This window comes from Mus musculus, chromosome 11 (assembly GCF_000001635.26).
Source record: "Mus musculus strain C57BL/6J chromosome 11, GRCm38.p6 C57BL/6J".
NCBI lineage: Eukaryota > Metazoa > Chordata > Mammalia > Rodentia > Muridae > Mus > Mus musculus.
The window spans coordinates 116,470,227-116,495,339 of NC_000077.6; the positions used below are offsets into that span (position 1 = coordinate 116,470,227).

At 49.7% G+C, this 25,113-nt stretch overlaps 1 protein-coding gene across 4 annotated transcripts; it reads right to left on the reverse strand.

The window, feature by feature from the left end:
• Nucleotides 1-589: 589 nt before the first annotated feature.
• On the reverse strand, nucleotides 590-24,687 carry Prpsap1 (phosphoribosyl pyrophosphate synthetase-associated protein 1). Of its 4 annotated transcripts, none has more exons than XM_006534018.3 (11): nucleotides 24,316-24,687; nucleotides 23,794-23,976; nucleotides 17,892-17,944; nucleotides 15,643-15,709; nucleotides 9,426-9,598; nucleotides 8,299-8,414; nucleotides 7,834-7,889; nucleotides 6,976-7,121; nucleotides 2,718-2,788; nucleotides 1,951-2,097; nucleotides 625-1,329 (listed from the first exon to the last, which is right to left on the reverse strand). In XM_006534018.3, exons 2-11 carry the CDS (start codon nucleotides 23,853-23,855, stop codon nucleotides 1,171-1,173), a joined length of 1,050 nt encoding a protein of 349 aa, XP_006534081.1. In that variant the 5' UTR covers nucleotides 23,856-23,976; nucleotides 24,316-24,687; the 3' UTR covers nucleotides 625-1,170. The 4 variants fall into 4 exon arrangements, with proteins under 4 accessions (NP_080640.1, XP_006534081.1, XP_011247498.1 ...); XM_011249196.3 differs by having other exon boundaries at nucleotides 9,426-9,613; NM_026364.1 differs by lacking the exons at nucleotides 23,794-23,976; nucleotides 24,316-24,687 and adding an exon at nucleotides 19,822-20,120 and having other exon boundaries at nucleotides 590-1,329.
• Between the last annotated feature and the right edge of the window lie 426 nt (nucleotides 24,688-25,113).

Here is a 25,113-nt window from a genome sequence, read left to right on the forward strand (position 1 = left end):
TTGAAAAGGCCAATGTGCACAAGGTCCTAATTGTGGGTTGGGAACCTTCCTCATCATTAAGGGATAAAAAAAGAGTGGAGGAAACTTCCCTGTAGTGAAATACAATCACACAAATAAGACTCCTTCCTGTCTGCCAGAGCCCATTAGCAAGTCCTCTTCCTTTCCTGGGATGGCCCTTTTCTCTGACTCCTGGCTCTGAACTGGAGCAGGCTCAAAGGTCCAAGCTCTGCTGTGTTTGCAGAAGGCCTCCCACAGTGCAGACTAGGGTTGTGATGGCCGGCAACTGCAGTCTCTTCAGCAATGCAACTAACAGCACCACAGCTCACAAGGGAAGATGACCACTCAGTTCACCTTTTTAGGGACTGGCGACAAGGCTCAGTGGTGGAACACCTACCCGGCATGCAGGAGGCCCTAGGTCCAATCCCCAGAACTGTCCAAATCACACAATCCACACACACAGATGCGCCCACAGTGCTTAGGAAGGGAATGGAGGCCATGGGAGACACATCTGTGGCCCGCTGAAGCCATGGACCTGACCCCCGTTTTGAACCCAGTTTCTTGCACAGCACCGACAGGCTTGTCACGGTCTAGGAGGGAGCTGGGAGCTCAGCAGCCGACTGAAGACCCAAGGGAGACAAGGAACTTTTATTTGCAGCTTCCGAGTGACACGGTTCTGAGGGACAGGGTGCTACTCTCTCATCTGACTAGCTCAGTGAAAGCAGGCAGGGACACTTCCTTGTTTAATGGCAGCAGGCACAGCAGTTTCTGAAAGAAAAGTGACTCCCTGACAGATTCAGTTGACCTTGTGCAGGGAGAGGACAACTGCACACACCAGTGCCAGGGCGGCTCAGCTGCCTTCCCAGAGCAGACACCAGTGAACAAACCGTCAGGGTCTGCTCAGCACTAAGAGCAAGGCTGATGACAGGGACAGGAGGGCCGTGCCATGCACCCAGTCTTGGGCGGTCAGGCTTCTTGTCTTACTGGAAGGTGTTACCAGCCTACAACTGGATGCCTGCTTATTCAGCAGAACACATTCCAGATAGGTACTGCACTCTGAATATGGGGAGAGAAGGGAGCCAGCAGCCTGGTAGAGACTCCCTGACTGCAGCCCATTTGCAGGCTGACACCCCGCTGTGTCTGTCCGCCTCTGCAGGTCAGGGCAGCTCTGAGCTAGTCATCCACTGTGATGTTCCGGAAGAGGTAAGCCATAGACTCTCCATTGTGGATTCTCCGAATCGCCTCAGAAAGAATCAGGCTGATGTCCACAGTCTTTATCTTGGGACACTGTAGTTTCTGAAGTTCATGAGGGACAGTGTTTGTCACCACCACCTAGTTACAAAGCGACGACAGAGAGTACAAAGTTATGCAGGTGAGCCAGGAAGTGGCTATGCAGAAAAGCATTATCTAACATTTAATTTAATGCCCACAGTCCAAGCCCCAAAACAAAACTTTTGCTGCAGAGGGGTTTCTGTAGTGGTACTGGGGACTGAACGCTTTACACAGGCGAGGTGAGCACACTACCACTGAGCTACACCCCAGTCTTGGCTTTTTGGCTTTCATTTTGAGGCAGGGTCTTGATATGTAACTTAGAATAGGGCACAACTGTAATTCATGTCTCATTTGCTTGGATTACAAACATAAAATCACATGTACTAAAGTACAGACTTTACAAACCAAGCATCCAGGGCTCAAACCTTCTGTCTTAGCACTGCCCAGACCCAACGACACTCAACTATTTTCAAGGAAGAATTCAGGTACCACATGTGACTCTAATGACATGAAGATCTGAAACAAATTTTCATGTAAATCCCAATTCCTACCCAGCCATCTGCCTGAGCAAGGTTGAAAGCAAAAAGAACATTCAGGCAGCTGTGCTCCAGCCAGAGATGAGGCACCATAACTGAGTCAGCACAGCAGCTCAGCCAGGCTCAAGCCCTTACAGAGACAAACCTCATCAATGGGGGACTCCTCAATCAGACGGGGGGCTTCAGCAGACAGGATGCCGTGCGTGGCCATGACATAGATCTTGTAAGCACCTCTCTCTTTCAGGATCTCTGCAGCAGCAACAAAGCTCTCCACGTCATCAATGATGTCATCCTGTAAGTAGAGGCAGGTACAATCAACCTCTCCCCAGCTGAGAAAGACACAAGTCCCTGCTCTTCTCTCACACGTGGGTCAGCCTGTTAGAAACCATGGCTGAGAGCTGAGCACTCCGGAACTGCAAGCTAGCAAGGCACTGTGTGGGAGGAGTGGCTGGAGCAGTGAGGCAATCTAGTCCAGTATGTGTGACACGGCAGCTGGAGTCCTCATGATGACTGCCAGGGCAGCTTCCCTCCCTCAGATTTGTTCTAGAGAGCCAGCAAGCCACTTACTTTGTCCCAAGAGGGACTGCTGCTGCTGTGACCCTCTAACCCCCCACCCTGACAATGGGAAAGGCTTGTCTTATGGTCCTGAAGTGTATGGATGATCAAGGGAGCTGGTCTGAGGGGACCCAGAATCCCAGTGATGAAGGGCCATGGGGCTCAATCTTCCTGTGGGAGGTACCAGGCTTTTACATATGTTAATTTTGTCCATTTAAGTATTAAGTAAATTTGGTACTCTCTTAGAGGAGACCGAGTAAGGGAAGGCAGGTGGATCCACTGAAATCCACCACTGACCCACACTGACAGCCAGCAGTGTCACCTCTGTGCATGAACATGACGACGCATGGTCCATACCACTATAATCGCAATGCGTCCCCCGACGTCTCCGACCACTGTTATTGGTGGCTTCTCTTTGGCCATCATTACTAGCAAAACACAGCACAAGATGAATTAGTTGGGAACTGTAGCCACCACCCAGGCGGCATGCTCCAGCACACACTGACCAACCTAACACACAGGTCCCTCTCAGAGGACTCTCAAGAACCAGAGCTGGTGGAGCCAGCTGCTCACAGAAACGCAAGCTCAGACAGAAAGTCATTTAAATGTTCTAGCAGCTACACTATGGGAGAATAAAAGGTAGGAGTTATAGGGAGAGAAGTTGCTTTTATGGAGGTCCTGGGTTCTGTTCCCAGCCCCCATGTTGTGCTTTACAAACTCCAGCTCCGGGGGATTCTATTCACTCTTCTGACCTCCAAGGGCACCAGGCATCCATGTGGTGCACAGACAGATGGATGGCAAATGTTCATGCACACAAAACTAAAATATAAATAAGATCACACAAAAGGGTAAATTGGCTATTTTACTTTACATGGCATACATTAACGGTACCATCTGGCTCCATAACCAGTGTAAACTACACAGATGAGATAGTTTATGTCTGCACGGCAGCCATCACAATATGCAGTCACTCTCAACATCCACCTCTTCTCTCAGGCGAAACTGGCCACATTTGAACAACTGTGATGGTCTGTGTCAGGGCTGTCCCAGCACAGGTAGGAAAATCGTACAACAGAGCAGGGGAGAAGCCACAACCTCCCCAATAAGGAGAGCAGGCCTTGTCGTTGTGTCCTGGCTAGGCGGACAAAGAATTGTAGACAAGCTGTCCTACTAACCCACATGACCGACAGTCCCATCAAGGGGCACTAGGCTCACTTTTTTTTCTTTCTTTTTTTCCCTTTTTTTGGTTTTTCGAGACAGGGTTTCTCTGTATAGCCAGCCCTGTCTGTCCTGGAACTCACTCTGTAGACCAGGCTGGTCTCCAATAGAAATCCGCCTGCCTCTGCCTCCCGAGTGCTGGGATTAAAGGCATGGCCACCACTGCCCGGCCAGGCTCATTTTTTAAGAACCTGATTTAGACACTGCAGCCTTAGTTTTAAACATCTGCTCTACACATCTCCCTGGAAACCAGGACTTGAAGGTGTAACGACCAGATCACCGTCTTCTCATTCATCGTAAAGCAGAGAGCTCAAGGACTGACCACGTAGACATCCACACTAAGGCGGCTGGAGAGTAACAGAGGGACACAGTGCTTGCACGGGACGCCCTAAGTCTCGGGTTCCATTTCAAGTACAAGTCAACTGTAATGTGTATCATACTGGTAAACTGTCCTGTGCTGTTTGAACTCACTGAGAGTTCTCTGGAAGCATGGCTGTCTCCACCCCTGGTCCCCCTTATACCATATTTCAAATGCAAGAATGTTTGTATCCACAAGGTCTCCAAGTTCTGGGGATGCACTACTCTGCTCAACTGTGTGACGGGGAGGAAGGAGACACACACACACCCCCCCCTTGCACACAGTGGGAGAGGGATGCAGGGAGCCACTATGGTGGGAGGCTCAATCGGAACGGAACTCAGGCTTCCCTGGTTCCTGCTGGACGGGGTGGGGTGGGCACCCAATTTAATGATGTGATCACCCACTTGTGTTCCTTTTTTCTCTCTGTTCTTATTTGGGTGCAGCAGAGAGGGTTCCTCTCTTCATTATCAATCAATCAATCAATCAATCAATCATCTATCTATTTTTCCCTCCCTCCCTATCCTTTTACTTCGGCTTGCTATATACTTAATAAACCCATTCATAGGGCTGGTGAGATGGCTCAGTGGGTAAGAGCACCTGATTGCTCTTCCGAAGGTCCAGAGTTCAAATCCCAGCAACCACATGGTGGCTCACAACCATCTATAACGAGATCTGACGCCCTCTTCTGGTGTGTCTGAAGACAGCTACAGTGTACTTACATGTAATAAATAAATCTTAAAAAAAAAAAAAAAACCATTAATAACTGACAATAGGCTATGAGAGACTGTTCTCCAAGCAACAGCACAGACCAGCCAGGGCTGGGGACAGCTCAGCCAGGAGCAGGCCTGCCCAGCGCGCCTAAGCTTCTTCCTTGGTTTGATTCCCCAACACCACATAAAACTGGGATGGCAGCAGCAACACCATCCTGACTCTAGTACTCAGGAAGATGAGGCAGCAGATCAGAAGTTCTAAGTAACCTTTAGTTATATAACCAGTCTGAGGCCAGCCTGGGCCACATGAGACAGACAGACAACCCCCCCACCACCACCACTTTCTGGTCCAATTTTAATATATCTGTCTTTGTTTCCCATCAGAATCAGGGCAATCTCTTGAATTTAGACAGCCTGGCATGGTGACAGATGATAATCCTAGCATTCAAGAGGGGACGGCAGGAGCATTGAGAATTTCAGGCCAGCCTGGGCACATATCAAGGTCCTCTCAACAGAACTTAGCTCCAGGTTCCTTGTGTAAAGTGGTGTGAAGTTGTAGCTATGAGGGAACGAGGGAGGCCAAGACAAGTGTACTTCAGTCCAAAAGTCTGAGCCCAGGTAGGCAACACAGTTAGATACCATCTTAAAAAGGCATGTGGGCCGGGCGTGGTGGCACACTCCTTTAATCCCAGCACTTGGGAGGCAGAGGCAGGCGGATTTCTGAGTTCGAGGCCAGCCTGGTCTACAGAAACCCTGTCTTAAAAAACCAAAAAAAAACCAAAAAAACAAAAAAAGGTGAGTGGGGTATGGGTGGCTGGAGATGGCTCGACGGCTAAGGATGCTTGCTGCTCCGTCGTGGATCCAGCATCCACAGTACACAGCTCACAAATGCCCACAAGGAATCTGCCACTCTCTTTTGGCCTCTGCAGGCACCTGAGTGCTCCCCGACCCAAGCGTGGTGGTGTGTGTTAGTAATCTTGCCCTGCAACTGGTTAGGGAATCTCAAAAGCCCAACCCAGGCTGCAAAGCAAGATTGTCTTAAATCCAGCAGCAGCAAAGAAAAGAGGCCATCTGCCAATAATCAGGACACTCTAACTGAGTTGGTGAGAACAATACATACAGGCTAAGTCTGAGGGAGGTGGGGATTCACAGCACACGACTGACAAAGAGAAAAAAAGGTAACTGTCCTAGTAAGAAGGCCGCCAGACACCATTTTAACCAAGACGCCGAAATCAGCCGCTCCAGCAACGGGACACATCACGTGTTTCCTGTGGCATTCCTGCCAAATACGCAAATTTGCATCTAAGCACGAGGACATAAACAAGTCTCAATTAAGGGACAATCTACAAAATAACTGGCTTGTGCTGCCCTCTGGATCAAGGTCATCGAGACTAAGCACAGAGGAGCCACTCTGGATTAAATAAGGCTACAGACTCGCCAACTATGTGCAATGTGCAGCCACAGACCAGGCCCTGGGCCAAAACCCAAAACAAAAAGACAAAGGTTTTTCATCTTGCTCTACAGGACCCTGGGGAGTGATAAGGCCTGAAGCTTAGGTGACAGTCCTTGGGGGAGTCCAGGGTGAGACCCACGGCCCAGGCTCAAGCCACAGGAAGCATACACCACTGTTCTGTCTACAGACTGAAGACAGCAGTGCACACCCGTACTTTTTACAGCCAAATTCAGTGTCTAGCACTAAAAAATGTAAAATAATGAAACCTCAAAAAGCAAAAATCCAAGTAAAGCTAAAAGCATATTATACACTCCTTTTAACAGACGGGGAGTACCTACACTTGAGCCAGTGGCCCCGAAATCAACTGCAAAACTACTTCTCCCTGCTACTCTGTGACCGTTTCCGGGGCAGATGTACTCTCTTTTCTGTAAACCCCTTAGGCCTCTCTGCAGTGTACAGCCCTCGTCAGTGCCAGAGTGTCTGTGGAAGTGAGCTGCTCACCCATTTGGAGTAAGAGCAGCAATTTAGTCAGATACCAGGTCCAAGACCTGCCCAACTAAAACAAACAAATGGTAAAGAGGCCTAATGGCCAAAACCCCAAAGCCATGCCAATTACCAAAGTACAACCAAAGGCTCTGGGCTCCACACCGTCACACACAGCTGCGCACTAAAGGTACACACTCACACTTACAAGCCGCTCTAGCCAACTGTGCTGGGTGAGGGAACCCCTAACTCCTCTTTTATGAATGGGGAAGCCAAGGCAATACACTCGATTACTTAAAGAGCGCTAAACAGCTCAAAGAGCCTCTAATTCACACCAAGAGTCACAGATTCGGAATTGTCTCCTGTTCACAAGCAAAGGTGGTGCAATCTTACAGGGCAGCTCCAGGCCTGGGTGCACCGTGGCGTTCTTGACCATGGGTGGGGAGTGCCGACCGTCGTCCATATCCAGCTCTGTACACTGCGCTTCTCCGTGGATCACAGCCAGCCCCAGGCGGAGCCTTTCAGCATAGGACTGAGCCCTGAGAAGAAGACAATGGTTGGCCACGGTGACACTGATGGGAAGAAGGCCCAGCCCACGGCCCCGCTCTAGTGATCACAAGACAGAACCCGCATTCAGTCTTTGAGGGGGCACAAAGAACCATTTCTATAAACCAGGCCAGAAGATAAACGCCTCAAGGGCTACTGTTGGAGTCTCGATAATTTGGGGTTTCTCTCCCCAGTATTCCTTAAAGCTATTTCCAGAACCTTGTTCAAAACAATGTTTCAAAAATCAGGGGCAGACTGGAGATGTGGCTTAGTTGGTAGAGTGCTCATCTGGCATGCGTAGGGTTGTGGGTTTGATTCCCAGCACTATATAAACAGGGCATAGTGACTCTCCTAATTGCAGCATTCCAGAAGGAAAGGCAGCAAGGTCAGAATTTCCAGGTCATCCTCAGCTATGAAGGGAGCCTGAAAAAAGCCCGGTGTACACAAAGGACGCACTGTCTTCAATAAGATCACTGCTAAGTGCTCAGTCACTGTCTCCCTGAAGACTGGGAGAATTCCAGCCCGAGCAGCACAGTGCGAGGCACCCGTGATGTCTGGAGATGAAGCTGCTGAGTGGACCTGACAGTGAGGCAGGAAAGGAGAACCCATGCGCTCTTTCTTACTGGCCACACTGGGACGGCCCTGGATCCCCACACTAGTTCTTGCCACAGCCGCACTGGGATGAGAAGTGCTTGCCATATTTACCTTTTTGCAGCATCAGGAGACTTAGCTACAATGACTGCATTTCTGTAATTTGGAATCTAGATTTGGAGGAAAAATAAAAATACTGAAGCATTATTAAAAATAAAAAAACCACCTAAATCTGGATACAGGTTTTCTTCCAGCAATGCGCTGGAGCTCATGAGGACATCCCCGTATGATCAGTTCATCGATGAGAAAGCTGTGCTACATCAAGATACCAGAAACATCACACGCTTCATTCTAGAAACCACAAGCATCAAGTGCTTAGGAGGAAATGTACTTTTTAACTTTTAAAGTCTCCGAAAACATGGCCCTCCATAACTAAGCGCTGAGCCTATCCGGCCGTGGTGGGCTCGGCCTCAGCGAGAGCTCCTGGGTAACTGTGCCTTTCCATACTGAACTCTGATGCCAGGGAAAACCTAAATAGCATCTCTTTGAGGACATGGGAGGTGGCTGGTGGCTCCTCACTTCTTCCTGGATATACTGAAGCAGGAAAGGTGAGGCTCTAAGGTTGTCCACGGGAAAGCTGAAAAAGCCTTGTATTTCCTTTTGGTGGAGGTCCATAGTGATAATGTGAGTTAAACCTGAAATTTTAAAACAAAAAATTACAAAGTTCTCCCCTACAAGTAAATGGCCACAGTGGATGCAAACTAGATGCTCCAGCCCTGCTCCTCTCAGGAGACTGAAGGCAGGGGCACCGTGAACTAGGGGCACAAACGCTACTGTTAGTCTTCAGGGCACAGCATGGAGTAGAGCGCCCAGCCTAATGCCCAGGAGCCACGGATGAAGAAGCTGACGGGAGTGGGGGGGGGGGTGGCTCGCGCCTTCGCACTGCCGTCTGCGCAGTGAAAGTGAAAGCCAGACAGACAGAAGCCGAAATATGAACAGGGAGTAAATGGGAAGTGGTAGCGGGGCTGAAACAGGAGGGCCTACATCAAAGAATATAAACTCCATCGCTACAGACTATGGCTACCTCAAAAAGGATTAGCAGCAGAGCAGCTGAAGAGGAGGGACTCACAGCCCAAGTGCAAGACGCTCAGCGTCCAGTGCAAAGATGGTGTGTCAGCGGAGCAGAGAAAGGGGACACTACAAACACTGCAGGAGTTCAAAGGTCACCAATCTGGTGGATCAGAGAACCAGCACTCTCACAGATGTCACACGGGAAAGAAACCTCAGGTACTGGCTGATGCTAACTCCACAGGCTAGGTAGGACGCACACACTGCTCTACACAGGGACTGGAGCGTGAACTGCCAGAAGCTCTTAAAGAAAAATCCTGACCAATTCTTGCTCTGAACAATGCACCTAACTCAGACAAACAGCGAGTCAGGTCTGATGCTCCAGAGGTCACGAGAACGACAAGCCTGTCACTTAAAATACAGATGACAAGAACACAAAAACAGATCAGAGAAGACGCTGAAGCAGATCCCTCTAAAGACAGAGGATGTCACACCTCTGAAGAATGTCACCTCAGCCCATACAACCCTTCCAAACCATGTAAAAGGAAACAAGATGTCTTTAGTGCACAGCGTGTAGAGAGACTTTGAGGAGGAGCCTGACCATCGCGCTGGGACCCAGGGCCTCTGCCCACACTCACCAGCTTTCGCCAGCATGGATGCCAGGAGCTTGCACACAATGGAGCCCCTCTTGCGCATCTTGCTTTGCTTGCTGTAGGGGAAGTAGGGGATGACGCCAATGATATTCCTGGCGCAGGCGGTCTTCAGTGCATACGCCATGATCAGCAGCTCCATCACAGCCGTATTCACATCTCTAAAACAGTAAAAACTTGTATTCTGGAGTGAAACCTATATACTCCCAACACTAACAACCGCAGAGCCCTCAGCTTCCGCCACTCGGCAGGGGAAGTATGTATAACAGCTCCTCTTTTATCTGGGTCAGCTACAGTGGTCACTCAAACCCTAGCAATGACCCCTCCTTCTCATCTCTGTCCATCAGCAGCCGTAACGTGACACTTGCTGGCATGCAGCCAGAGGTGCAGATGCAGGTCACCGCTGGCGTTGAGAGAAAGCACTCTGTCTTCCTGGGGGGAAGGTGAAAGGAGTGGGGAGGCCTTGGAACAGTTCACAGCCCCTCATCCCTTCTTTGCCTGAAACATTCCTAACAGAGAAAGACAGAGAAGGGAACACGACCCTGAAAGCTATCTGAGGAAGGAAGGTGGTTCCTATGGGAACAGATGCTTCTCTGCAGAGGTAATGGGATGGATTTTTCTGGAAGAGCTCAAGTTCTTGCCCCCACCGCTCTGGCAGATGCCCCTCATTCTCATATACCCTCCCCTCTGGCTTCCCAGGCGCAGTTGTAGAGCAGATAAGTGGGAGTGAGGCCACCCACGCTAAAGAAAGAGCGCAAATCACCATCATCTAGCGAGACCAAATGAGGCTGTTCTGACCGGGCGTGGTGGCGCACGCCTTTAATCCCAGCACTTGGGAGGCAGAGGCAGGCGGATTTCTGAGTTCGAGGCCAGCCTGGTCTACAGAGTGAGTACCAGGACAGCCAGGGCTACACAGAGAAACCCTGCCTCGGAAACAAACAAACAAACAAACAAACAAACAAAAACTCTCTCTGAAACCTGGATGTGGTGGCACATGTCTTTAATCCCAGCACTCAGGAGGCAGAGGCAGGCAAATCTCTTAAGTTCGAGGCCATCCTGGTCTACCCTGTTTCAAAGCAAAAACAAAACCCAAAGAAATAAAAACCATGTCTCTGGCTCAGCTCAGCAGTAATAAGAGTGTTTCTGTCCTAGCAGAAGACCCAAGTGCAGTTTTCAGCATAGAGGTTTCCAGAAGATCCATTGCCCTATGTGGTCTGAGGGCACTTGCACACACACAATAATGAATCTGAAACACAAAACAAACCCGTCCCTCAGAGGGCAGGGATGACGGACTTAGGGCTTATCTTCACAACTGCAGTGCTCCCCCTGGACCCTGGGTGAGTCCCTTCCTTGACAGTTACTTCTTTTCTCTAGGGTACGCCAGAGCTTTTGTCTTTGATTTCCACAGTGACAATGCCCAAGGTTGGCATATGTTGGTCAACAACCCAAAGCAAGCACACACTCTCAAGGCACCTGGGAATTCTCCATGCCAGGAGCAGGCTGGAACACACTGGGGCCACTCCTGCCACAGTCATCTCTGCCAAGTAGCAGACATCAATCAAGTAGCAATGTTCCTCATGCAAAAACAGACCTATACTTATGCTTTAAACGCTACGGTGGGAGTGCCACGCCCAGCGGCTCACGCTCCCTGGTGTGCTCTGCGAACGTGAATGGTAAGGCAGATGCACACACAGCACCTGAAGGACAGCAGGTGAGTGACATGAAGTCAACACCCAGGCTCCATAGCAGACATCACACAGCTTTAACCTGGGCAGCCTTGGGGTAAAACGAGCATTGATTACATCCCACTTGCCAACACTGCGTGGCCTCATCCCACATCTCAACACCAAGAGTCGATTTGGCACAATATACACAACTGCCTGACGCATGGCTTCTGCAGAGTCCACTGAGGGAAGGGCTAGACAGTAAGAAGCGACTTCTGAGAGGTCCTGATTTCGGGATTTACTGATTTCCTACGTAAAGATTTTTACGTTCCATTTTTTTTCCTCTTCCCAGTAATCTATACCAAAGAATTCAACACCCAGTCAGGCATGGTGATGCACATTTTTATCCTAGCTCTCAAGAGGCAAAGACAAGTCCATTTCTTTGAGTTTGAGGGCAGTCTAGTCCACGTAGCAAACTCCAGGTAGCCAGGGCTATGGAGACCCTGTCTCAAGGACAAAACAAAAAGAATTCAGCACCCTCCAGCCCTCAGCCTCTATTGGTCAGGAACGTGAGAATGGAGCCTTTGTCGTGACAGTTGGACGCAGACAGTGTTCTGTGGCCAGCAGGGCTTAGAGGACTTGGCAGCCTCGGCTCTGCGGTGAAGAAGCTCCAGTCCCTCTTGCTGGCTCTGCAGTCACTGCATGCATGAGTAGAACAAGCTTAATTTTTCACCAGGGTTTTTTCTTTCTTTAGGGTAATTACCCTGCGTTAGAGTCAGCTCTGACTGTCCTACCATTTCAATAAACAAAACTTAATGTGGGATAGGCAAATATGACACAATATCCATATGAATTTGCCTGTACCTGCCAAGCACTGGGACACAGTAATGGATAGGATTTACTCCGCCCTACCCCAACTACTGATTAGCCCTGTGTGGATTCCACTTAGTTTTTTAAATCTTCTACTGTGTGTGTACAGACCCCCCCCACACACACACTATAACACACATGTAGAGACCCCCATGCTGGCTCTAGAGATCGCGGTCAGGTTTGGCGAAGGGAGCTTTTCTCCCTGAGCCATCCTGTCCCCTACATAGTATTTTTTAAAAGACTATCTATTATTCATGTATGTGTTAGAGTGCTCTGCTTGCATGTATGAACCTGCACCACATGTGTGCCTGGTGACCATGCAGGTCAGAAGAGGGTGTCAGAGCCCTAGAGTTAGGGATGTGGGTGGGAAGCTAACTCAGGTCCTCAGCAAGAACAAGCCAAGCCCTCCTACCCTGGGCTCTCTCTCCTACCCCGCATCCCCGTACGGATGTGGGCAGGGCAGGCCTCCGACTCGCTGTCCTCTTCCCTCCATACACGACAACGTGTTGGGATTGCCATGCCCAGCCCTTGTCTGCAGGACACTCACACAATGACAACACACCTACTCCCCACCCTGTCATCTTAAAAGCCATATGAAATGGGGCCATGTGGGTAAAGTGCCTCAGGACCTGAGTTCAGTCCCCAGGACCCACATGACAAAGAAGAAAGTCCCAACTCCCTAAAGTTATTCTCTAACCTCAAACATGTGCTGTGGTGTATGTGTGCACACGAATTTTAAAATGCACTTTGAGAAGACACAGGGGAGCCGGGCGTGGTGGCACTCGCCTTTAATCCCAGCACTGGGGAGGCAGAGGCAGGCGGATTTCTGAGTTCGAGGCCAGCCTGTGCTACAAAGTGAGTTCCAGGACAGCCAGGGCTACACAGAGAAACCCTGTCTCGAAAAACCAAAAAAAAGAAAAAAAAAAAAAAGAAAAAAAAAAGGGGGGGGGGCTGGAGAGAGAGCACCGACTGCTCTTCCAAAGGTCGAGTTCAAATCCCAGCAACCACATGGTGGCCCACAACCATCCTTAATAAGATCTGATGCCCTCTTCTGGTGTGTCTGAAGACAGCTACAGTGTACTTAGATATAATAATAAAATAAATCTTAAAAAAAAAAAAGCCTTCTAATCACATGCTGTTTGGACAAAGGTCTGAGTGAGCAAGATGCATGAGCTTCTGAGGGAAGGCATCTCTGGGCAGAGGCAGCGTAAGAAAAGCAAGGAAACAAAAGAAAACACTTCTGGGTGGGTTACTGCTAATTCTGTAAGGTTCAAAGCCAGCAGTCTGCTGGGGACTGGCAAAAGGGACACCAGACAATATTAGGTACACATACAAAGCACACACAGTAAGAGGCTTCCTTTAAAATGCATAGCGCAGCATCAAAACCCAGCAGTCAGAAAATAACACAGGCTCTGCTCACAGAAAGGGACTCATCACACCTACACCGGACCAGTGGGACAGCGAGGTGCTTCCCATGCGTCTGTCAAGGTACCTGTCCAGTGCTAGAGGGGAAAAAGAAAGGTCACGTCCATGGATTCTCAGCTCTTCTCTTCTATCTTAGACAGGGCTAGGGACATTCTGGGTAAGTGTTCCACCACTGAGCTATGGCCTTCTTTCTCACTTACAAAAAAAAAAAATTGATTATTTTTATTTCTATGCATTGGTGTTTTGCCTGTATCTCCAGACAATTGTGTGTAAGGGGAGGTTCTGATGCTAACGTGCTGTTCCCCAAATGCTTCTTAATTTGTCAGTAAAGAAGGCAGCGGAGGAGGGGGACGTGGACTCACTGGACACGTGTAGGTGCGGTAAGTCTCTTTCTGTGAGCAGAGCCTTGTGTACAAATGCTAGGCGGAAGAGAGAGAGAGAGAGAGAAGGAGGAGGGGGGAGCGAGAGAGGGGAGGTAGGGGGAAGGGAGGGAGGGAGAGGGGGGGAACCTTTTCTGCCATACTTTGGAGAAGGAAAAACACCAACAATCATGTAAGGCCTATGGGGGGGTGGGGGGTTCTGGGGGCGGGGGATGGGAGAAGCAAGGCAGGGCCTTTGGCCTCTACTTCAGACGGGTGGTCAAGGATGTCTGGCATGGGCTAGGTGGGACGAGCCACTACATTTAGGGCAGGAGGAGAGACATTAAATTGGTAAGGGTAGAGCTTTTCCTGCAGGCAATACCTGCACTCAGCAACTATGCCAAGAAGGCAAATTGTAAAATAACGAGCTGTGTGAGTGTCTTCTATCCTCAGAGTCCAGGGCAAAGGCAGGTAAACAAAAGGGAAGCCGGGAGGGGCCAGAGTGCGGTCCGATCATGGGCAAAGGTGACAGCGATTTTAAAACTAGACACTAGAGTTGTGTGAAGCGGAAACTTGTAGTTCTTTGGAAAGTTAGTTGTGCCAAATCATGGTTTGCTGGGGCACAGAGGGAAAGGATATCTTGCTAAAGCAGACACAGGTGAAAGACCGCTTGATGAACGAGTATAAATACGACCCCACAGACAATGGGGGACGGACAGGCCCTGAGCCTTGGTTTGGTTTGCTCAGTCAGCCTTGCTATTCTTTGCTAAAGACTCGCATGTACTGGTTTTACCTTACATAGCATCGTTGAGCTCGACTTGTGATAACCCCGCCATTAAGAGTAACTCACCCAAGAACTAGTTGCTTATGAGGTTCCCGCGGCAGCTTGCCGCTTCTGGAGCCTCGCCTCAGGCCAGTTGGTGAGCCAGGCAGTTTCTTTAGGACTGGACTACAGCTGCCTGGTGTCTGCTTGCTGAAAGGACTGGACTGTAGCTGCTGAGTCGTATGTGGTGTTTGCTATGGGACTGAGCTGCTGCCCTGGAAGATCGAGCTCGCCCCCAAAGGACTATGGCTGACCAGGTCCACTTCCTCCACATCCTAATAACTTTTCTCTTCCACTACCTCTGCTAGGAGGTGGGCTAGATAGAGGAGAGCTTGGACCCTTATTAAAAGTAGGTTGCAAAAAAACTTATGCCTACAGTTGTGAGCTGCCATGCGGGTGCTGGGAATTGAACCTGGGTCCTCCTGGGAGAAGCAGTCAGTGTTCTTAACTGAGCTATCTTTCCAACCCTCTTTCTTACTTTCACAGTGGATCTTAAAACCATTGAAGAGGGCCAGTGAGCTGGCTCGGTGACACTCGAGGCCAATTCTGATGATGAGGGTTAGACCCACTCCTAAGTCTCATGGTAGAACCAGCACTAGACAGCTAACCTCTCTCAGCTGCTCTTTCTTCCCATGTACATGACACATGTACATGACACATGACACACTCCAATAAGTGAATAGATGTAAAAGAAAAAACAAGGGTTTTTTTTTTTTTTTTTTTTTTGGTTTGTTTTCAAGACAAGTTTGTGCAGCCTTGGCTGGCCTGGAACTTGCTCTGTAGCCTAGGCTGGCCTGGAACTTGCTCTGTAGCCTAGGCTGGCCTCGAACTCTCACTCAGGAGTGTTAGGATTAACAGTGTGTGTACATGCTCGGCATTTCCTGACTTCTGAGGCAAGCCTCACTACTCTACCCAGCCTGGCCTTCACTCGGTCTGTACCCAGGCAGACCTTGAACAAAACAACAGAAATCAACCCTGGATTACCGGTCACACGAAAAGACAGCCACTTACATTGGGAGATTTCCCAGAGAAAAATGGACACCTGAAGTGGTGCCAAGTCTTACCTGGGTATTGTCTGTATAATGAAAATATCTTGGCCACGAACAGATTCTTTGATTTCAACTCTTGTTTCTGAAGGAGAAAAAAAACAGTGTTAATTTTTAAGGAAACAGCGGATGGTGCAGTAAACACACAGCAGCTGGGTGAAGAGGGAGCCAAGCAGCCTCAGCTGGTGTAATCATAACTAGAACTCGGGTACACAGAGTGGTTAAGGCTGGGGTAAGACAAAACCAACAAATGTGTCGAACATTTCCAAAATGGCACGGAAGACAGGGTCTGCTGTAAAGAGAACTTGAATCTTAGCATCCCTGTCAGGATGGGCTGGACAGGAGGCCGCTGACACTTGGACTCTGCCCCTGCCTCAGTTCCAGGGATGCTGAGCGCTGCTGCAGTGATGGACAGGAGAGCCATCATCACATCACTTCCATCGCCCCGACTGCAGCTCCCACACTGACAGCCGATACTCTCTCCTGACCTCTTTGGAGGCCCCCACACGTGACACACATAAATAAATGAATGAAAACTAAATCTTAAGAGAAAAAAGCTGCTAAGGTTGTGTCTTAGGGTTTCTACTGCTGCAATGATAAACACCACGACCAAAAAACAAGTTGGGGAGGAAAAGGGTTCATTCAGCTTATACTTCCACATCGCTGTTCATCACTGAGAGAAGCAGGACAGGAACTCACACAGGGCAGGAACCGGGAGGCTGGAACTGATGCAGCAGCCATGGAGGGCACTGCTTACTGGCTTGCTCAGCCTGCTTTCTTATAGAACCCAGAGCCATCAGCCCAGGGATGGCTCCGCCCATAAAGGAGGTTGGGGGCCCTCCCACCCTTGATCACTGATTGAGAAAAGCCTTTTTTGTTTGTTTGTTTGTTTTGTTTTTTCGAGACAGGGTTTCTCTGTGTAGCTCTGGCTGTCCTGTAACTCACTCTGTAGACCAGGCTGGCCTCGAACTCAGAAATCCACCTGCCTCTGCCTCCCAAGTGCTGGGATTAAAGGCGTGCCTGTGCCACCACTGCCCGGCAAGTTTAAGACTTATTCACCAAACAGAAGAAAAGACAAACGTTCTACAGATCTCTCCTTTACTTGTTATCACAGGGTATGTGCGTCAGGGCGGAAAATCTAAAGAAGGGGAGCAGAGGACGCAGACCTCTAATGCTTGAAGAAAACATTTCTGCGTTCACAGACACACACACAGACACACACACACAGCCTCCTAGCTACACCCCCAGCCCTCCTGCCGTACGTTCTCTGCAGAGCAGCAGAAACAATGAGACCCTGCTTCAATAAAACAGCACCGATGCCCTAAGGCTGTCCTCTGAGCCCCACACCTGCATGCACAACGCACACCCACTGCACAAGTAACACAGCAAAACTGGAGTCCTGTCTGCTTGTAAAAGCACGCCAACCGTGGAGGTGATGGTGCCACCGGGCTCCAAGGCAGGGCAAGTTCTAAGCTAGGGCGGTGAGTTCTCGTGCATCCAAGGAAACAAAGCAAAAGCATGCTTTAAAAAAAAAAAATGCAGCCGGGCGGGTGGTGGTGCACGCACGCCTTTAATCCCAGCACTTGGGAGGCAGAGGCAGGCGGATTTCTGAGTTTGAGGCCAGACAGGTCTACAGAGTGAGTTCCAGGACAGCCAGGGCTACACAGAGAAACCCTGTCTCAACAAACCAAAAAAAGAAAGCTATCAGCTGGGCATGAGAGTACATGCCCACAATCCCAGGACATGAGAGGCTGAAGGGACTGGTCCAGCAAGATGGCACAGAGGGTGAAGATACTTGCTACGAGGCCTGATGACCTGCATTTGGCTCCTTGAAGCCCACAGGGTAGAAGGAGAGACCCAGCTCCCAGCACGATGATCAAGAGTTTGAGACCTTGGGCTGGTGAGATGGCTCAGCGGTTAAGAGCACTGACTGCTCTTCTGCAGGTCCTGAGTTCAATTCCCAGCAACCACATGGTGGCTCACAACCATCCGTAATGAGAAACAAAAAAACCTATGGGCCGGAGCAAACAGAAGAAGGGGGTGGGGAATTTGAGGCCTTGATGGACTATATAGTTAATGCCTATCATAAATGAATGAATGGAATAAGGGTCAGAAGTGGCGGAGACTGCTTGTCATCCCAACACTAGCGGCAAAGCAGGAGGATTCAGAGGTTAAGCCAGCCCAGGCTACATGAGATACTGCAGTAGCTGCTGCAACAATAACAACACATCCCAAACTTAAAAAAAAAAATCAACTTTTTAACTTACCTCCATTGGTCTCCTGATATACAACAGATTTCCCCAATTCAGCACCAAGACGCCTATTACACAAAAACAAAACAAAACAAAAAAAGATGGTAAGAGCATGCAACTAACTAAGCCAGCATTCTGGAAGCTGAGGCAGGAGGATTGCTGTAAGGTGAGGACCAGTCTGGGATACATAGTGAGTAACAGGCCAGCCAGGACTACTAGCAAGACCAAACTTAAAAAAAAAAAAAAAAGCCAGGAGTGTCTCAAGCCTTTAATCCCAGCTCTTGGGAGGCAGAGGCAGGAGGATCTCTGCAAGGCTATCTATCCTGGTCTACAAAGCTTACTGGAATTAGCATAACAAAAGGCAAAACCACTAATCTTTTTTCTTTGTTTTATTTATATGTGAGTACACAGTAGTTGTTTGTCTTCAGACACATCAGAAGAGGGCATCAGATCTCATTACAGGTGGTTGTGAGCCACCATGTGGTTGCTGGGAATTGAACTCAGGACCTCTGGAAGAGCAGTCAGTAATCTTAACTGCTGAGCCATCTCTCCAGCCCAAAACCACTAATTTTTAAAGTGGAGCTTTCTCAAGGCAAGGTCACGTGTGATAAGTGTGACCCAATACAAACAAGCTCAACTTTCATGTTTAAAGGGATCCTTGGCCTGGACAAGACAAATAATCAGGGGCTGGAGAGATGACTCAGCAGTTAAGAGCACTGGCTACTCTTCTAGGGGTCCAGAGTTCAATTCCCAGCACCCACACGGTGGCTCACGACCATCTGTAATGAGATCTGGCGCCCCCTTCTGGCCTTCAGGCACACATGCAGACAGAACATTGTATACACGATAAATAAATCATGAAAAGAAACAGAAACCGGAGAGACTGACTGTCTCCCTGTACATATCTCCTAAACCCACTTCAAAGTCCAACTGATAATAAAACAGGTGGAGCTAAGAACTTTTGAAATATGAAAATGACTTTAAATGTTCAAAGTCAAGTCATTTACGCCAGGGAGTCCAAGTGCGCACCTGAACTGCCAGCATCGGAAAGGCCAAGGCCAGAAATATCACACCATTTAGAGTGTGACCAGGGTCATAAGACCTTATCTCAGAAACCAAAGCCCATGATGGGTGTGGTGTTCCCGCGGCAGAAGCAGGCAGATCTCCCGGCTTGAACTCTTGAGAGTGCAAGCCTCATCCATTCACTAAGTTCCAGGCCAGCAGGAGCTACGATAAAGCTCTGTCCCATAAAGGAGAAGAGAAACGATACATATTACTAAAAAGCTTATTTCACAAAGGGCCCTTAAGGCTCTTTATACCAGGGCTCTAGTTTTCTCCAAAATTGAAAAGGGGCCTTTAAGTAGACCGGTTATTATCAGCAGGGCACCGGGAGGCTCTGCTCTGCAGGATTCTTCTCCATGATTTCCGCAAAGTTCAGGCTCACGCTCCCATCCCTTCCCCATAGAAGCACCCACAGTTTGTAAGTAAGGTTTAAAAAAAAAAAAAAAAATCACGTCCTTCATCCATCCAGCATCGGTAACAACAAACAAGCCTGGAAAGACATCTCAGGGCCCCCACGGTCCCCTGAGGTCAGTGGTTAACACACGCACACACCCCTAAGCAAACACTTTTTTGTACAACTGATCCTACACACTTGTAATCGCGGCTCTCCCCCCGCCCAGCCCGAAGTACTTCTGAGTTCCCTTCTCCCTGACTGTCCTAACCCTTCGGTCTAGGATGGACCCACATCGCCTGTCGCTTTAGGGACGCCTGGAAATGGCGATGGTCAGATTCAGGGCAAGCGCAGGAAACCTCTCTAGGGTTAAGAGTGCGCCGCGGCCCTGGGACGGGGTTGGGGAGTCGGCCCAAACCTGCTGCTCCCGGGTGCAAAGGTGGAGGTGACGGGGAGAGGGGCTAGGGCCACCCCGGGGACCACCTCGCTTACTCAGTGATGCGCTTGGCCAGTTCCGTGCAGGCGGCCGTGGAGTTGGCCGAGAAGACTCGGTAGCCGGTGCGGGCTGCGTTCATGGCCGGCGAGGCGGCGGGCCGAGCCCGCGGGACACGCAGAGCAGAGCACGCGGACAGCGGGGGCAGCAGCAGCAGCTTCCTGGGCATCCTCCGGCCCGAGGCGCGGCTACAGCGGTCCGCGCGGGGCCGCAGAGGGACGAGGCGCGACACAGATGCGTCCGGATCTCCAAGCCGCACCGAAGGCGCAGCCGAGCGCCGCAGCCTCCTTCGGACCCCGCGGCAGGCCGCGCCCCTCCGCGACACCGAGTCGAGCAGCTAGAGCGTCCGCCCCCGCCGCCATCTCGGAAAAGGGCAGGGAGGTGGGCATGGCATGGAGAGCCTGTTCTGACACAGGCGCCGCTGACTCGCGTGTTCGCCTGAGTTTGAGTCTCCGGGGACAGGTATTTTAATGTCCACTATTCTGGGAGGTGCAGCCATGTTTAGTGGTACTTATAAATGTTTTCAAATTTACTGCCAGGAACTAAGATGTCCGCCCAGGGACCGGAGACAATCTAGCCTCACGCCTCTATGATGAACGAGCCTCCGGCGCTCCCCTCCACGCTTGCGCAGGCTGGGATTTATTTGAAAAGGGACAGCCGGCCCTTTCCCTTTTGCGGGCACTTAAACTAACTGCTCCAGAATCTGGACGTGGAGGCCTTCCCTAGACGTTATATCTGTGTCTGCACGTGAGGCAAGGTTGCACTCCTGCCCGTTGTTGTTCTCAGTTCTCCCACCCGTCCCCCTCAACCCCAGCCAGCCGCTCTGCCCGCATGAGTTCGCCTTGTGCAAATACAGAAGGCGCGTGTGTTCATTTACTTTTGTGTAAATAGATGAAGTCGTTCCAAAGAGACATTTGAGCCTCTCGATCTATCAGACTGTTTGAAAAACGGACCCCCAAAGAAGTAAAGATCTTCCCCCACCCACCTCAGGAATGTCATGCTGGGAGAAAAAAAAACGTGACTCCCAAAAACAGCTTTCACAGAGCTCCAGAGACTTCTCAGACCACCTTACAGGCTGAGGTTGAAGCCCATGCAAGGGCGTCTCAATGATGGTCGGGACCTTGCCCTGGAAGGGACGGCTTAGGTGGCAAATCCTCGGCCTTCTGCTTACATTTTTATCTCACTTCTGGACGGAGGACAGACTTGTGGACTTCTCTGGATTCCTCTGTTCCTCTTACCGATGTTGCTAGGTTTAATAAATCTCCCTTTTCTGCTTTCTGTTTTCAGTTCGACTTTTAATTTTAATTTTAATTTAATTTAATTTAATTTAATTTAATTTGGCTTTTCGAGTCAGGGTTTCTCTGTGTAGCCCTGGCTGTCCTGGAACTCGCTGTGTAGACCAGGCTGGACTCGAACTCAGAAATCTGCCTGAACATTGAGTCTTTCTGTGTCTGTGCACCGTGCATACACAGTGCCTGCAAAGGCCAGAAGAGGGTGTCAGATTCTCTGGAACTGTAGTTTGGAGTCAGTTGTGGGCTGCTGGGTCTTCAGGAACAGCAGCCAGTGCTCTTAACTGCTGAGCCATCCCTCCCGTGCCCAAGTTGCAATTTTAATTAACATATTGAAGAAGGTGGCCAGACCTGACTTGGACTCAGATTGTGAGCCCCAAGGTTGATTACACTAGACCTAATCAGGAAGGGCCGATAAGCTCTCTGGCCTCACCTCATAACCTGTTTCGCTAGGCCTTTTCCCTTCCTGCTCTTTAAGTAGCACATGGCAGGTACCCTCTTCAGTCTTCCTATTCTCTCAGTGTTATTCAAGGGCCAGACACCAGGGACCACCATAAAAGGGTGAAGCTTCAGTGTCTTGCACGGAATCACCAATTGCTGATACATATCTTATGCAAGGAAGGGACTTACAAAACACATTCATGACCTTGGCAACCTGAATCTGGACCATGACCCTCGTCACCCAGTCCTGGGGCACCTGCTCAATAAACTATCCCTGTCTGACTGAGATTGGTGTTTGTGTGGCTTGTGAGGCGATTTCTGGCCCCCAACACATATGATCTTATACTATGACACATACCTGAGGAAATATGAAAGGGGAAATGATGTATTTAAGTTCCTGGTTTTGCCAGTTTTAATCCAAAATCGACTGGGTCCATTGCTTCCGGTCACAGCCAAAATGGAATATCTTAATATCAGAAGTATATGGTAAGAGCTTGAAGTGGAAACTTCAATTTTCTTTGGAAAGTCAGCTGGAGATTGAAATCGCTGCAGAGAACCATTTCTAAACAGGTCCACTTCCCCCGTATCCTAGTAACCTTCCTTTTCCACTGCCTCAGGTGGGTGGTGGGCTAGAGGGGACGCTGAAGCATTTAAGAACCATCATGAAAAGTAGGTTTTGAAAAAAATCAAAGCAACAAGGGCTCCTTCCAATCTGTTCGCCCGTTCACAAGTGTCTGACTAGGGCTACCAAGGGCTCCTTAGTGAGAGCCGTCCACAGTCATCTCCCCTTGTCTCAGACCTCCAGCACTTATTGATGGGAGGAGCATCTCATACTGATGGGAGTATCCCAAACTGATGGCAGCATACCATACTGATGGGAGGAGCATCCCATATGGATGGGAGCATCCCATACTGATGGCAGCATGCCATACTGATGGGAGGAGCATCTCATACTGATGGGAGCATCCCATACTGATGGGAGTATCCCATACTGATGGGAGCATCCCATGGGGATTCAGATGCTAACTGTGACACTTAAGCAGGTGTGAACTTTGCAATCCCTGCACACATCAGCCAGCCTGAGCTCCTCCACCCCACTCCCTAATAAATCTGTGGCTCTCCATTGCTTTTGGAATAAAAACTAACTTTCCTATAGAAAAAGCAAACCATTTGCCTTTATTCTTAGGCCAAAATCTATATAGATTTTTCAAGGGGTGTAAGGCTTTCTACTCAACAGTAAGTAATTAGTTCTGTAGGTGTCTGTGTCTTTCTTCTTCTTCTTCCTTCCTCTTCCTCCTCCTCCTCCTCCTTCTTCTTTTCTTCTTTTCCTTCCCCTCCTCCTTCTCCTTCTCCTCCTCCTCTTCCTCCTTCCCCTCTCCCACTCTTCCTCCTCCTCCTCCTCCTCCTCCTCCGAGTGTGGGTGGGGAGGGGAGGAGTCAACAGTGACCTATGTAACTGAGGATGGTTTTGAACTCTGATCCTCCTACCTCCACATCCCAAGTGCTGCGATTAAAAGCCGGCATCACCACACACACCCATGTTATGTTTGGCTGGGGATTGACTCCAGGGCTTAGTGTGATCAAGCAAACTCTTTACCAACCGAGCCAAGTTCCCTATCTCCCCACCCACTGTCCTCTTACCTCTTTGTAATAAAGTAATTTGGAAACAGGAGTCTTATCAGAGAAGGCCAAGGATAAACTGCAGCACGAGGGTCCATGATACAAGACAGGGTTTCAGGGCATGTGCATGCCACTTCTTTTCTTTCTTCCTTCCTTCCTTTTTTTTTTTTTGGTCTCCGGGAGCAGAGAAGTAGGCTCCCAGGGACCCAGTGAGTAGCTGTCTGAATGTAGTCCTACCATCCTCCCTTCCCCTTCGACAAGGAACAAGGGGACACATGACCCAGATGATGACCCTCCCTGACATCCCATTAACAAAACTCCATCTTGCCGGGCGGTGGTGACACGCTCCTTTAATCCCACCAGAGGTAGGAGGGATCTATGAGTTAGATACCAGCCCACTCTACAGAGCAGAGCGAGTTCCAGGACAGCCAGAGGTACACACAGGAACCCTGTCTTGAAAAACTAAACCAATCAAACAAAAAACAACACCAAAAACCAAAACTCCATCCCAGGGTCAGCCTAGATTCAATTGAGGAAACCCCATCTCTATGGTAGTTGTTGCTCAATTCCCCAGAGAAGAGAGCAGCTGGTCGTCCTGACACGCCCCCTACTGGTCACTAACCTGCTCAGCACCAGGATAGGCCTTTCAGCAGCCCCAGAAGCCTCAGGCTGCCTGGTGGTCATTGTCACAGACTGAGCTCTTTGTCCTCGGTTCAGGGTTGAAGCCTGACCCCCAGGCCATGGCTTTAGGCTTTGGGGAGTAGTTGGGAATAGATGAAGGTGGAGTCCCAACAAGGGGGCATCACTGAAAAGAGGAAAAGACACCAGAGTAGTGCCCTATTTCTTCCCAATGTGAGGACATTGTATATAGTCAGCTGCCTGCCCCTGAGAGAGAGAGAGAGAGAGAGAGAGAGAGAGAGAGAGAGACCCCTTCACCAGAACCAGCCATGCTGGTTCCCCCACGGGACTTCCAGCTTCAAGAACCAGGTAAGATGGCCATGTATGGTGGTATACATCTTTAATCCCAGTACTCAGGAGGCATAGGCAGACAGATCTCTATGAGTTCGAGGCTATCCTAGATAACACAGTGAGACTTCCTCCCACCCCCCACCCCCAAAAAAACGGAGGTCAGAGTTAAACTTACAGCAGTTGTTTTCTTCCACCACGTGAGTCCTGGGGACGGAGTTCTGGTAGCCCGGCTTGGCAGAGAGTGGTTTTAGCAGCTGTGTCATCTCAACCCTTTCATAGCTGTGCTTTGCTGTTCCCCCCTCCCCCGGCACCACCCACTCACATGGCACCGTTACAAGGTCTTCCCTGGGAAGAGAAGTAAACTGAACAGCTTGTGTCTTAATCTCCAGATAGGCTCTCAGGTCGGGGGAACAGCTGCTCAAATCAGCCATTGAGGAATCTAGCCGCATCCCTGAGTGCCCCAAGAGAACAGGATTGGCTACGTAAATAAATAATGATCAACTCAGACCCTGGGACACTTGGCAGCCATCAACATTTCCTTTTCAAAGCATCATGGGAGACTGGAAGACTTGAGAGTAGTATATATAACGCTGCAGAAACAGAGGGCGAAATGACCTTATTTAGAAGGAAGCTGAGTCTTACTTTCCTGCACGTGGCCTCAAGACAGAGAGGGCACACAGGGACACATCCTGGGGACCTGAGAGTCCCTTAAGAGGTTTTTATTATCGAACCAAGGCCTCACTTCACAAAGATGAGAAGCTGGAATGCCCCTGAGTGCCCCAGCTCTGGTGAGAGGGGAGTCTTTCCTAGCTGTGAGGATGATGCAGACCGGCAAGCTGGTGGTATAGCCACTCACTGCCTGGGGCCTCTCAAAAAGATGGAGGACCAGAGGCTATGCCTGAGACTCAGGAAATGAGGAAGCCATGGGACTCTTTTTTGGTTGTGAGCCTAGCTGTTCATCGCTGAGCCATCT

What these genes read in the sequence shown, in the direction of transcription:
- Prpsap1 (XM_006534017.4), bottom strand. Translation starts at nt 19,991, where the DNA reads ATGCCCAGGAAGCTGCTGCTGCTGCCCCCGCTGTCCGCGTGCTCTGCT. An exon ending in ATATCAGGAGACCAATGGAG is followed by an intron (nt 15,710 to 17,891) that starts GTAAGTTAAAAA and finishes TTTCTCCTTCAG; the next exon opens with AAACAAGAGTTGAAATCAAA. An exon ending in ATTATACAGACAATACCCAG is followed by an intron (nt 9,614 to 15,642) that starts GTAAGACTTGGC and finishes CCAGAATACAAG; the next exon opens with TTTTTACTGTTTTAGAGATG.